Here is a 14,406-nt window from a genome sequence, read left to right as displayed (position 1 = left end):
GTTATATTTTTCAAACCAGTTAAGGTGTAATTTACTCCATTTATTCATCTTTTGAGTTATTTCCGCATGCATAGTCAAGTAATTTAGTGAAAACATTTTAGAGCTATCCAGGCTAATCTTGATACCTAAATATTGCATCTCTGTGGTCGTCCAATTAAACTCAAATGTCTCCCTTATGAAGTTTTCTTCCGTGCTATTTAGATGAATTGGCATCAGTTGTGATTTAGAATCATTAATCTTTAATCCCGAAAATAAACCAAATTGATTTAAGAGCTCTTGCAGGGCAGGTAGAGACACTATGGGGTTTGTTAAGAAGAGCACCATATCATCTGCAAATAAAGCAATTTTATGTTCCTGTGTGCGTAGTTTGATACCAGCAATGTCCGGATGTGCTCTTATAGCATTGGCCAGTGGCTCAAGCGATAACGCAAATAGGATGGGGGATAATGGACACCCCTGCCGAGTACCACGTAAAAGTGGGATGGGTTTGGAGCACATTCCATTAACTTTAATTCTAGTAATGGGAGAAGCATACAATGATTTAATAGTAGACAAAAATCTCTGTCCAAATCCCATTGTTTCTAACACAGAAAAAAGATATGGGAACTCAACCGAGTCAAACGCCTTTTCCACATCAAGTGATGGAAAGGCCATATTAAGTTTGTTCCGTTGGGAATGACGAAGTAAGGACATCGTTTTAATAGTGTTGTCTGACAAATCCCTACCAGGGATAAAACCGACCTGATCCTTTTTAACATATTGAGCTATAAATGTGTTTATTCTCTTGGCCAGAGCTGCTGTTAAGATTTTAAAATCTTGGTTAAGGAGGGAGATGGGTAGATAGGACGCCGGATCCAAAGGGTCCCTATTCTTTTTTAGAATTACGACTGTGTGAGCTTCACGCCACGAAGGTGGAAAGTATCCCAAGGTCAGAACCTCATTACATGCTTCAGTCAGATGGGGCACTAAAGATTTTGCAAACATTTTATAGAACTCTGATGTGTACCCATCAGGGCCCGGGGTCTTCATAGGTTTTAATGATTTTATAACCTCCATAATTTCTTCATTAGAAAAACAATAGCTTATGGCTGTCTTCCAATCTGGGCACTATGTCTTTGCCTTTTAAAAAAGAAATCATACGTTCATGGTCTAGTGGGCAGGAAGTGTATAATTTTTTATAGTATTCTTCAAAAACATCAGATATAGAATCCGTGTTATTAAAAATGTCTCTATTTCGACTTTTTATAGCAGAGATCCTATTAGCTGACTTCAGGGCTTTCGTCTTATGGGATAGTAGTTTTAAAAACGAACTTTGAAGTCATCTCTTACTGGGGATAGCCAATTCAGTAAGCATGGACCGCAGGACTTCCTTCTAAAGATCTAGATATCCCGTATTTTTAAGGTCTCTATACGGCAGGAAGAAGTTTACTGGAGCACTGCCAACGTGGGCAGTCATCCTGTATCCTGGATGGCCCAGGCTAGTCTGATCTCATTGATCTCAGAAGCTAAGTAGGGTCGGCCCCAGTGAGTACTTGGATGGGAGATCACCAAGGAAGTCCACAGTCACTACACAGAGGTAGGCAATGGCAAACCACTTCTGGACATCTGTTGCCTTGAAAACCCTAAGGGGGTCACTATAGGTTGGCTGTGACTTGAAGACATTTTCAGTGCATGCAACATCACTGGTACCTCCATCCATGATAAACTAAAGTGATTAGTCTCCTAGCCCAGGCAGGTATCTGCAAAAAGGAGGATTCCCAAACTCATTTTGCACATAACAATCGGTGCCAAATTTTCAAACACAGAGGTCAAAGTGTGACTTTGGTTTCCCTTGATTTAATCGCTTTTCCTTCACTGCAGCCATAAAGTACCACATGAGTCACATACAAGCCTTCCTGAGTTGCTCCACCAGATCGATGGCAGAGCTTGCTAAAATTGCACTAACGCAAGAGCCCTTCTCCCAGCCACTTCCCGCTCTGGGTAGCAAGCCCACACAATGGAGCCATCTCTGTTCTTAACAATGCCCATTGGACTGAATGCTTACTGGTGTTCATTGGTGCAGTGAAGATACACCCGAAGCCGCCTGCGGTCTTCACCCGTCAGGCTGATGTCCAGGACTTTGGTGCCCACCAGTTTCTTGTATAGCAAAGAGAGCCAATAATCCTATTTTGCATTAAAAAAGAAAGATGGCTTTTGTGCACAACAAAGAAACACAATATGCACAAACAACATATTCCAAGAAACGCTGCCCTAAAAAATAACCCCTTGATGTCTGCTGTGCAAAGAGGTATCCTATTGTTAAATGGCATGCCACATGCACAGAAGCAGAGAGAACAGCTTTCGTTAAACTCTTGCTGGAAACCAGGAGAATGTTGGTCAAGGAAAAATGCTTCCCGGGGGAAGTCATATTTTGCCAGCACTTACAAACAGGAAATGCTGTTTTGGTATCTAAATTCTGGAAGAGTGCATGGCTTGCCATTGGTTGACAAAACAACCTGGGATCACAGTGTAAAGGAACAAAAAACTAAATGAACACTGTGAATAATGGCTACTATAGGTTATAATGGAAATTACATTATGTATGGTCCTTACATATTAAGTAGTTAACAAAGATATCACAACAATTAACGTGATCCTGTGATGTAAATTAAGAAAAGTCCCAGGCTTGTAATGCTGCAGAACAGCTTCTGTGATGAGTTGAAGGGCATCCAGATGTAAGCCCATTTCATGGTTCATGGAGCACTTTATTCTGTTTTTGTTGTAATTTAATGGTTTTACTGTTTTATATTGTTTTTATGTATGGATTTGTGCCCCCGTGTAAGCCGCCCTGAGCCCGTTCGTGGGGAGGGCGGGGTAAATATGTTAATAATAAATAAATAAATAAACTAATAATTAATTAATCTTCCTCAGAAGTGGCCTTTATGTTGTAATGTTCATGGTTCGCTCTAGGAAAATAACCACAGACGAAGACTTACTAAGAATATCTTCTGAGGAAGATTAACCACAAAACGGACTTACATCTGGATAATTGTCGACTCATTGCAGAAGCTGGGACTTTTCTTAATTTACATCACAGGATCACATTATTTGTTGTGATATCTTTGTTATCTACTTAATAGGTAAGGACCATATGTAATGTAATTTCATCATAAACTATAGTAGCCATTATGTTGTCGAAGGCTTTCACGGCCAGAGTTCATTAGCTGTTGTAGATTTTCTGGGTTGTGTGGCCGTGGTCTTGGCATTGTAGGACCTGACGTTTCGCCAGTAGCTGTGACTGGCATCCTCAGAGGTATAACACAGAAAGATGGAGTACTCTCTGTGTCAAGGTGAGAAGAAACCTCCTCAGGAAACAATCCATATACAAAAGAACCTCCTCAGGAAAGCTCCTCCATTAGCATGTTCACAGCTTGGGGAACACATACAAGATAATTACTCAGACCTACCCCACTTTCCTGAGTAAATATAAATTACCTGCCTACCATTTTTCTTTTCACCTTGACACAGTGAGTACTCCATCTTTCTGTGTTATACCTCTGAGGATGCCAGTCACAGCTACTGGTGAAACGTCAAGTCCTACAATGCCAAGACCACGGCCATACAACCCGGAAAATCTACAACAGCTATAGTAGTCATTATTCAAAGTGTTTGTTTAGTTTCCGTTGCCATTGGTTGATACATGGCTACCTAAACCTTTGAGTGTTCTCTCCGTGAATAAACTGACCTGTTAAATACCCATGAGAAGGAAAGAAGATGAAAAAGGAATTTGTGAACAATGTTATCCACCAATACAATGCTGGAACACAACAAAAGCACTAGACAAGGGGTTCTACTGTTGATTTAAACTTGGGATGTGTAGGTTTTTGCTTGAAGACAACAGTAATGCACAGTATACTTTTGATTGACTGAATCTATGTAATTTATCATTTTGAAATAATGGTACATGTTATAAGGACTGGGAAATGCAGTCTGTTCCCTTAGCAAGCACATCTATTATCTGAGAAGCTTGATTGCCAGAATGCAATGGGTACATGCTGGCTAGTGCCCATGCCCTACTGGCAATGAATAATGCCATTCCTGCCCACCCCCTTCATCTCCATCCCATTTTGCAATCTCAATAATGGTATAAATAATATTTATTATTTAACCTTTTTATAATCTTAGTGCCAAGTCCTTCCCTGCTATATTAAGGAAGCCTAGGGGTGCTCACAAAACAGTGAAAAAATTAAAAGTGCTGCAGATCAGTAAGTTACTCCACACCCTGGAGAGCAAAACCTTACCCTATTTATTTTCTAGCTTCCCCCCCCCACCAATTTCCTTGTTTAGGTTTCATGGTTATGACCTCAGAAGCACCAGGAAATAGATAAGTTGTGTTACTACGCGGAGTCATTCCTTGAATCCATGGCCATTTTAAGGACCTCGGCAAAGCTCACTGATAAGCCGTTAAGCTAATCAGAGGTGGCCCGCCTACTAGGCAGCCCTGGGAAACTGCCTAGGGTGCCAGAGGGAAGAGGAGTGCTGTAGGTAGCCCACAGCATCCTGGCCCCAGCACCACCTCCTAGGCTGCCAGGCTGGCCAAAGGCTCGGGGTGCTCCTGGGCCGGCCAGCTGGTGGGGGGCATGTGCTCAAGCCATCTAGCCTAGTGTGCAAAAAGCCCTTGGGTCAGCCCTGAGGCTAGTTCTAAATTGATCTTCCTGGAGGCAGATCATGCATAATTTGTGCCTTAGCAGGGTAAAATACAGAAAGCATCTAAAGAAAAACATACAAGATCATTTTTCAAGAACATTGTTATTGTATACATACTGGCAGAGGTTCGAAGCTGGCATCCACCAGGTGGTATGTCCCCGCTCCAAAGAAAACCTGTCTCATCACCACATCGATACCCAGCTTAGCAGACAGTCCTAGTTTGTCCAGCCACCTGGCAAATAGAATTGGGAGACAAACCTCAATGCAAAAAAAATTAAATAAATCTTAAAGGAATTAAAAGGTGGGAAGGAATATATTCTAGGCAAAGTTAGGTGGTTTTTCCCTCCAGTGCATGTGGCAGAAATGCTGGCCAATGCAAATATCCATAAGTGCTACCTTTGAATCATTCCCCAAGATTAGAGAAATGCATTTGGAAGGCTGTTTCTCAGAGGAGGGCTGGGAGCTGTTTCCTGTTGGCAGCAGAGGATTGGACTCACAATATTGGGTTTAAATTATGGGCAGAAAGATAGTGGCTGTAGGATGGAGGGGCTGTGGCTCAGTGGTAGAGCATCTGCTTTTCATGCAGAAGGTCCCAGGTTCAATTCCCAGCATCTTCAGGTTTTTTTTAAAAAAGGACTAGACAGCTGGTGATGTGAAAGACCTCTGCCTGAGACTCTGGAGAGCTGCTGCCAGTCTAAATAGACAATACTGACCTTGATGGACTGATTGCCTGATTCAGTGTAAGGCAGCTTCATGTGTGTATGTATGTATGTTGGGGGGGGGGATTTTTCTTTTGCAGTAAGAGTAGTTCAGCAGTGGAATCAGGTGCCTAGGGAGGTGGTGAGCTCCCCCTCACTGGCAGTCTTCAAGCAGCGGCTGGACGAGCATTGGTCAGGAATGCTTTAGGCTGATCCTGCACGGAGCAGGGGGTTGGACTAGATGGCCTGTATGGTCCCTTCCAACTCTGTGAGTCTACATAATCTTGGACGATGTAGAAGGAGCAAACCTACAAGGGGTTACTCAGAAGTGTACCCACTTAATTCATTAGGACTTGCTCCCAGGAAATTATGCGTTGGATTGCAGTTTTAACTTTGGTTCAGTAACTGTAGCTGAGAGGAGCGGTGGGCATTGAAGGAGAGGACTGCCCTTTGGTTTTCAAAGGTCTGTCCTTTATAAAGAATTCCAGAGCTCCGCAGGGATCCACACACATGGCTTCTTTTTGTTTAAACAGAAAGTACAAGAGTATACAAGCTTCTGAGTCGCACAGAACTCTTTTGACAGGCGTCCACCAAAAGGACAGTTCTGTGTAACTCGGAAGCTTGCCTGCTCGTACATTATAACATCAGGCTAATAAAAGAAACAATGATGTCTATTTTGTTTCCTTTAGGGCTTGCCATATAGATCACTGACACGATAGGGGTGAGTTTCCAAGACTGTCACGATCCTGGCAGTTTTGGGTTGGATGGATGTTCCCAGGCTTCAGTGAACACAAGAACGTCTCCTGTTTGGCCAAAGGAAAAGTTGCCGGTGTGTTGGCTGTGGACAGATGAGATCTCTCAGTAAACGGGATGTTCAGGTTTGTTTCAAATAGGTACCGTTATCCTTACATAAAACCAGCAAGATATGTATTGGATAGTCGAGGAGCGCCCCCTCCATAGGCCGAACTTGTCTCTCCCAGCCATACTTTCTTCCCTGGTACTGTGGCATCGACAATCTAGAGAAGACACAGAAGGGGAAATCAGTATGGGATCCTGGCCCTGGGAGACAACAGAGGCCATGGAGCAGAAGGCTCAAGCCAGCCACAGAATAAGAATTTGAACTGCCTGTTTAAGTTGGCTTTGTCGAGCTTACTGCATGCTTCTACTAGCTGGTGCAGGATTCAGCCTTTCCTTTTTTAAAAAAATAAATAAATCTATTTATTTGGTTTTTACAATGTCACACCACTTAACAATCTTCAATACACTGTATCAAAACAATATATGGTTTCCATCACATCATGAATTTTATCTATCACATAACAATTTTCCCCCGTATCAGGTTTAAGTTAAACAGTGTTCTTACGCTTTTATCTTCTTTCTTTCCCTAATCAGACTAGCTTAACTGTCATTTATACTAATCTTCCTTATTTTCAGCCAGTTATAAATTGGTTCCCATTTTTCCCAGAATTTTTCTTCCGGTTTCCGTTTTAATTCCATGTTCAGTCTATCTAATTCCGCTATTTCCAGAATCTTATCTTTTAGTTCTTTTATTGATGGTAGTGTATTGGACTTCCATCTCTTTGCGATCAAAATTCTTGCCGCTGTTAATATGTGTATAATTATATGTTTGTGTTTTTTAATTTCATCCGGGATCATATTCAATAAGAATATTTCTGGCAATAAGGGTAGATGTATTTTGGTATATTTGTTTAATATTCTTTGCAGTTTTTTCCAAAATTCTCGAACCTTATTACAATTCCACCATATGTGCATGAATGTCCCTGTATTTTTTCTACATCTCCAACATCTGTTGGAGGCCTCCGGGAAGCATTTTGCTATTTTATGGGGCGTCCAGTGCCATCTGTAGTACATTTTATATATATTTTCTTTAAATGGTACTGCTCTGGACAATTTGATTGATTTCCAAACTTTGATCCAACTACTTTCTTCTATTTTGTGGCCTATTTCCTTTTCCCATCTTAATTTAGATTTTTTATTCTCATCTTCTGGGCTGAAGTCCATCAAAAAAAAATTATAGACTTTTTGTATTAGTTTATCGCTCATTGAGAGCCATATCTTATCTAATTCTGTTTGGTTGCTATGAAATCCTATTTTCTTATCTATATTATATCTTGTTGATATTATATTCTTATCCCACCATGACAGTAGTATTTCCTGCTTTGCTAATGATTCATCCGATCTCAATTCCAACTCTTTTGTGAGTAAATTGCTATGTTTCCTTTTTTCTACCAATTATTAGAGATGGTAATGTGAATGCCTCCAATGGAGAAATCCATAATGGTAGTTTCGGGTAGCTATTTTTCTTTATCACGTTCCAAACTTTTATCAGTGCTCGCCTAATTATATGTATATGGAAGTTTGAGTGAATTTTATCCTTACCATACCAAAGGTATGCGTGCCAACCCATCGCTAAATCTGCTCCTTCCAGTGCTAATACCCTATTGTTTTCTAATTTAGCCCAGTCTTTTAACCATTCCATACACGCTGCAAAGTAATAAAGCTGCCAGTTGGGTAATGCAAATCCTCCATTTTCCTTTAACCCAGGGCTCTAGTCGGGGGGGAGCTCTCAGGTACGGAGCTCCGGAAGAGAACCTCTAGGGGGCGGGGCGGTCATGTGGTGAAGCCCCGCCCCCTTCTTTACCCCGCCCTCTGCTTCGATCCTCATTCCGTTTGGGAATGAGGATGAAGCAGGAGGGTAAGTAGCCGGGCCTTCTGACACACTTCCGGTGATGTCAGGGGGTGTGGCCTTCTGTCACTTCCGGTGATGTCAGGGGGCATGGCATATGCAAATAAGTTATGCTAATGAGTTATGCTAATGAGCTCCGGCAGCTCTTTTTCTACAACAAGACCCCTGCTTTAACCTATGTAAGTTCAAATTTATTCGCGGGTTTTTTGACTGCCAAATAAACTTCCCTACTATTTTGTTTAAATCTTTGAAATATTTATATGACTTTAATATTGGTAAGTTTTGCGCTAAAAATAAGAACGTTGGAAGAATATTCATTTTAATTGTGGCTATCCAACCTAACAGCGATAGATGTATTTTCCCCCAACGATTTAAATCTCCACTAATCTCTTTTAGTAATTTCATATAATTATCTTCGTATAATGTAGCTGTATTTTCTGTAAACCAAATTCCTAAATATTTTACTTTCTTGACTATTTCCATCTTTGTAATCTCTTTAATCTTTTCTAACAAATTATCCCTACAATTCTTTGCTATAATTTTTGTTTTTTGGAAATTTATTTTTAACCCGGCTACTTTGCCAAATTCTTGTAGATCTTCTATTAAATATTTTAAGGACTGGTCTGGATCTTCCATTACAAAGATTAGATCGTCAGCAAAAGCCTGTAATTTGAAGGTTTCCCCCTTTACTTTCAGTCCTTTTATAAGTTCATTGTCTCTGATTCTATCAGTTAAGGCTTCTAATGCAAAAATGAATAATAAAGGCGATAGTGGGCAACCCTGTCGGGATTCAGCCTTTCCTGTGCCACCAAAAATGCTTTACCTTGCTGTGTCTGAGTTCAAATCCCCGCTCTGGCATGGAAGCTTGCTGGGTGGCTTTGGGCCAGTCACACATACGCTTGGCCTAGCCTACCTCACAGGGTTGTTGTGAGGATAAAATGCAAAAGGGAGAACTATGCATGCCACCCTGAGCTCCTCGGAGGAAGGACAGAATAAAAAGGACTAGATAGATGGGACAGATGTACGCAAACTACTTACAGATGACTTTGGCAGGCTTATTCTGTAATTACTGTGTACCCACAGGGTTTTATGCAGCTAAATCATCATTCTTAATGTGCCGCAAATGCAGAACTAATAACTGCATGGATCCAACCAGGCAGTTCCTCCTACAAAGAGATGTTTCTGTTTGCAGAAGGGTATGTGGCAATTTCTGCTGATTCCCCCTTTTCCTGTTCTGTTCTGGAGAGTCTGCTGACCTCCAGGAACAAAATGGTGAGGGGGGGGGGGGGGGGGGGGGGACTGTGCTGCATCAGAAAGGAGAAACAAGAAAGTTCTGCTCTGTAAAGTCCATATATGGTTGGCTAGTAAAGGTAAAGGTTTCCCTTGCTCGAAAGCCAGTCGAGTCCGACTCTAGGGTTGCGGTACTCATCTCCGTTTCAAAGCCGAAGAGCCAGCGCTGTCCGAAGACGTTTCCGTGGTCATGTGGCCGGCATGACTAAAAACCAAGGCGCACGGAACGCTGTTACCTTCCCACCGAAGTGGTACCTATTTATCTACTTGCAATGTCTTGCTTTCGAACTGCTAGGTTGGCAGGAGCTGGAACTAGAGACGGGAGCTCACTCCGTCATGCGGCACACTCGGGTCTCAAACTGCTGAACTACCGACTTTCCACAGCCTGCAGTTCAGCATCTTAACCACTTGGGTCACCGCAGCTCCTATATGGTTGGCTACATGCCAATAAATAACACCACCACCACCAACAAAAACTATTGTGCCAGTAGTATACATGACGATTAAAAGGTTTTTTTTTTAAAAAAGCAGAAGTGCAGAGGCAACTTAAAGACTGTTGTTTTTGGTGAAAAGTGCTGTCAAACCGCAGCTGAATTATGGCAAGAGATGTTTCAGAGGTGGTTTGCCATTTCCTGCCTCGGCATCATGACCCTGGACTTCCTTAGTGGTCTCCCATCCAAATACTAGCCAGGGACAACCCTGCTTAGCTTCCGAGATCTGACGAGATCGAGCTAGACTGGGCTATCCAGGTCAGGGCATCTGTGTTCTCAGACAGGGTTGTCATCCTCCATTCACGGCCTGCAGATCTCCCTACTGAATCCAGAAGTCGAATTGTATCAGATCTGCATATGCGAACTTGCAACTCAGCAGCTTCTTGCTGAAGTCTCCCTTGGAAACTTTTCCACTGAAGTACAGCAAGCTAGGCAGTTGTTGAATGTCTAGGGGAAATAGAAATGCTCCCCTGCTGGTACTTTGGTAGTGGAAAGGGCCCCCAAGTTGCAGGTGACTTATGGCGACCCTGCAGGGTTTTCAAGCCAAGAGATGACCAGAGGAGGTTTGCTATTGCCTGCGTCTGTATAGTGACCCTGGGCTTCCGTGGTAGTCTTCCATCCAAACACTAACTGGGACTGACCAATGTCCCCTCTAAGCTGAGTAAGTGTGAGCTAGCTCACAGTTTTTTAGCCTCCAGCTCACACATTTTTGTCTTGGCTCAGGAAGGATGGCTCCAGAGCAAACTAATTCATGCAGTAGCCAAATCGTGCGCTCACAACTTCAACGCCAGCAGCTCACACAGTAGAATTTTTGCTCACAAGACTCCGCAGCTTAGAGGGACACTCTAAGCTACCCTCTGTAGCTTCCAAGTTCTGACGAGACTGGCCTAGCCTGGGCTATTCAGGTCAGGGCCCTTAAGGACCAACAACGCTTATTCAGCATCACCTTTCGTGAGGTAACGCTCAACCCATCAGCGCCATATACAACACAGCAGGTATGGGTGCATACTGCTCGCATCTGACGAAGTGAGTTCTGGCTCAAGCAAACATATGCTGAAGTAAACGTTGTTAGTCTTTAATGTGCCCGTGGACTTCTATTTGATGGAACAGACTAACACAGCTATCCCCATGGAATAAAAAAATATGTCAATCTGGAAGAGTCAGGGTGTTATTTAAAAAAAGAAAGGGTGATATTTAAAAAAAAAAGGATGGAAGAAAGACAAGCAAGGATAATGAGAGCCAGTGTGGTGTGATGGTTAAGCGTGTCAGACTAGTATCCAGGAGACCCGGGTTCGAATCCCCACTCATGCAACAGAAGCTTGCTGTGTGACCTTGGGCCGGTCACACTCTGTCAGTGTAACCTACCCCGCAGGGTAGGTTGTGAGGATAAAATGGAAGAGAGGAGAACGATGTAAACTTCTTTGGATCCCCATTGGGAAGAAGTATAGATGTGGGAGGAATAAGCACAGCTGTGATGACTTGTTCTTGGGGGCTAAGTTCCAGCGGATGAGCAACAGGGGCTCAGCCGAAATCTTTATGGAAAAGGTGGCCTTTGAGAGCAAATTGGAAGGAAAAGAGGGAGGTGGCACTACACAGGAAGCTCTGAGCCACTGTAGTGGAGGAGCCAGGCCTTCCCCCAGAGTGTTCATTAGATTATATTTTGTGCACCACCCCAAAATCCAGCCATCCACAGAGATGCCTTGTACCTGCTGAACAGCCTGTACGTCTGCAATGAAGGTATCCAGCACATCCGGACTGAGGAAATCCTCTCGGGTGGCATTCCGTCCATTTACATAGTAACTGCAAAAACCAAGAGGCACACGTAAACCTGAGGCTCATTGCCTGCTGTTTCTATTCAACCTGGTTCTCCACTGTGAAGTCGAATCTAGTTAATCTTTATTAAGCCACTTTGGTGTAGTGGTTAAGTGAGCAGACTCTAATCTGGATAACCGGGTTTGTTTCCTCACTCCCCCACATGCAGCTGCTGGGTGTCCTTGGTTCAGTCACAGTTCTCTCAGAGCTGTTCTCTCAAGAGCAGTTTCTCTCAGAGCTCTCTCAGCCCCACCCACCTCACAGGGTGTCTGTTGTGGGAGAGGAAGGGAAGGAGATTGTAAGCAGCTCTGAGGCTCTGAGTGACTTTATGGAATTATCCCTCATTGAAGTGCCTCCTCAAGCCTGGCCCTCCTCAAGCTCCACCCCCAAAATCTCGATGTATTTCCCAACCCAAAGCTGGCAACCCTAGCCTGTACTCCCTCTAATTCAAAATTTAAAATCCTTCGCCAGAAGAGGTGAAGACAGCAACGTCTTCAGATGACTATGGATTAGATGACTAGAGGATAAACCTATTCACAGATGCTGAACCACACTCTGCTTGTCAGCTTCCCTAGGTACATGGCTGGCTGGTGCTGGAAGAAGAGGCCCAGATCCAACCATGTTAAGGACACTGAAGTACCTTATATGTTGTCATGAAGGAGTGGTGACTTTTGCCAGTTTCCTCTCCACCTTCAGAATCAAAGCAATGGTGTTCTGGAAGGTCAGTTGACCCCCGGAACAAAATTTCAGAATGCTTCAGTGGACTGCAGTGGGAGGGAGGAATCAGCAAAATTCTTCGCCACCCCCCTTTAAGAAAACTGAAGGACAGTTAAGTCTCCTTAACTGCCTAGTGGGATCCAGGCCAGAATGTTGGTCTAGACCCGGGGTGTCAAACATATGGCCTGGGGGCCAGAACCGGCCTGTCCAGGGCTCTTATCCAGCCTGCAAGCAACTGGTGTGAGGGAGGGAAGGTAGGAGGCTGTGGGGGAGGCTGTGGGGGTGAGTGGGTAAGCAGGCACACATAGTGAGGTGTGCATGATCGAAGTGTCAAGAAATAGAAAAGAAATGGCTAGGGGGCAGGACTATGAGGCTGAGGTAAAATAGTGTGGGGGGAATGGCAGCGAAGGTGAAGAAAGAGGAGGCAAGGTTTCCCCCCCCCCCTCCTGCCTGCTCTGACTGCAGCTCAGCAAAGGCTGGTGAAGCCACTAACTGGGGGGGGCAGAGCCGAGTGGCCGGCACTGCCACTGCTGCACCAACCAACTTTGTGTTTTTTTCAAATGGTGACCGTGAAGGGGTTGGCGAGAGAGGGTGTGTGGGGCAGCAGTTTGCCAATGAAGCGATGGGGCCTGCAGGGGAGAGAGAAGGAGGAGGAGGAGGGCTGGTGCACGGATTGGGAGGCAACTGGACTGTCTTGTGCGTGCCACTCTGAGAAGAAAGACGTCCCAGCCTCGGAAGCGAGTGGAGTGAAGGGAAAAAGGGGTGCCACTGTTACCACCACATGTCTGAATAGCCACAGAGCTGGGAGGCAGAGTGAGTCTCGGGGAGGGTGGGGTATGGCGACCTCCCTTCTCCCCCACACCTCAGCCCATGAAGGAAAAGTGGTAATGAAAGGACAAAAAGTACCCCTTGGAGGTTTTGGGAACAGCCTGTCCCTCAGGCCTTCTCCTCATCCCCACTGCTTCTGTGAGAAATGCAGGAGGGATGAGAACTGGGGGTGGGGGATCTGGGAAAGCCAGGTTCGGACCCCCATCACCACCACAACAACAACCCTGTGAGGTGGTCCAGGCTGAGCAACCAGCCCCGTGTCATCTGAGTCACCCGGGGCTGGTTGCTCAGCCTGGACCACCTCACAGGGTTGTTGTTGGTGGGATGGGGTGGTGGAGGGGGAAGTCCGGTGTGCCTCCTCGAGATCCTCAGAGGTAGGCCGGAGGAAGAGAGGGGGAAAAAAGCAAGAGACAGATCATAGCTGTGCTCTGGGCATATGGGGGTGTGTACTGAAAAACAACCTTCTTTACTTGCAAGTAGGATGACTTGTCTCCTAAAAGTGCTATATATGTATAAAGTAACTAATTCGTATGGAAATGTAAGTTTTATCGTATCCCTTGGAAGAAACCGAGTCTCGAATATGATTAAATACATTTAATGGGGCTTTTGTTGATTCCTAGTAAATCAATTGCTTTCACTCCTAGGAATCAATTGCTTTTGTTTGTATTTTGAGTAAAAAATTATATCGTTAATTGGGTTTGCCTGTGTCATTTATAAAGTTTATATCTTTTGTACCTCGCGTTACGTTGTATGGCACACATGGCTCGGCCCAACAAAGTTATGTCAGCTCTGGCCCTCATACCAAATGAGTTCGACACCTGTGGTCTAGACAGCCCTTGATGCGATCCAGCATAGGACATTCTCATGTAGTATACTCTGAGGTAACGGCTGAATAACAAAGCTGCTGGATGTAAATGGCGTACTTACTGGTGCCACGTGACAGAATCAATTACTTTCCCTCCCGATTTCAGGAAGCTGTAAAGGAAACAAACAGGGATGATTTCATTGCTCGCTTTCTCTTTTTCCCTCAGAGTCTAAATTTGTGGGAAGTGTGACAAGCAGACTAGACAATAATGCTCTCATCTAATATCATACCCAGGAGCCAAATCAGGGGCTGCAAGGCAGTCAGTCACTGGGTGTTTCAGTGGTAAAATGATTTGTGAGGAGACTGGCACGT

The 14,406-nt window shown here is 44.1% G+C and overlaps 1 protein-coding gene and 1 non-coding gene across 2 annotated transcripts in view; one reads left to right on the top strand and one right to left on the bottom strand.

Annotated features, from left to right (window-relative positions):
* The window catches only part of HPSE (heparanase), a 51,601-nt gene that overhangs the window by 6,089 nt on the left and 31,106 nt on the right, over positions 1–14,406 (bottom strand). The window contains exons 6-10 of the mRNA XM_015417918.1: positions 14,157–14,204; positions 11,579–11,672; positions 6,294–6,400; positions 4,804–4,918; positions 2,045–2,163 (exon numbers count right to left, since the gene is read on the bottom strand). Coding sequence (XP_015273404.1) covers positions 2,045–2,163; positions 4,804–4,918; positions 6,294–6,400; positions 11,579–11,672; positions 14,157–14,204 — 483 coding nt within the window. The remainder of the gene's footprint in view (positions 1–2,044; positions 2,164–4,803; positions 4,919–6,293; positions 6,401–11,578; positions 11,673–14,156; positions 14,205–14,406) is intronic.
* TRNAE-UUC lies at positions 5,232–5,303 on the top strand. Its single transcript has one exon. It is a non-coding gene; the product is annotated as a tRNA-Glu (tRNA).

This window comes from Gekko japonicus, unplaced genomic scaffold, assembly GCF_001447785.1.
Source record: "Gekko japonicus isolate JY-2015 unplaced genomic scaffold, Gekko_japonicus_V1.1 scaffold752, whole genome shotgun sequence".
In the NCBI taxonomy this organism is placed as follows: Eukaryota; Metazoa; Chordata; class Lepidosauria; order Squamata; family Gekkonidae; genus Gekko; species Gekko japonicus.
Note: the sequence above shows the minus strand (reverse complement) of the source record. Positions and strands in the feature narration are given on the sequence as shown.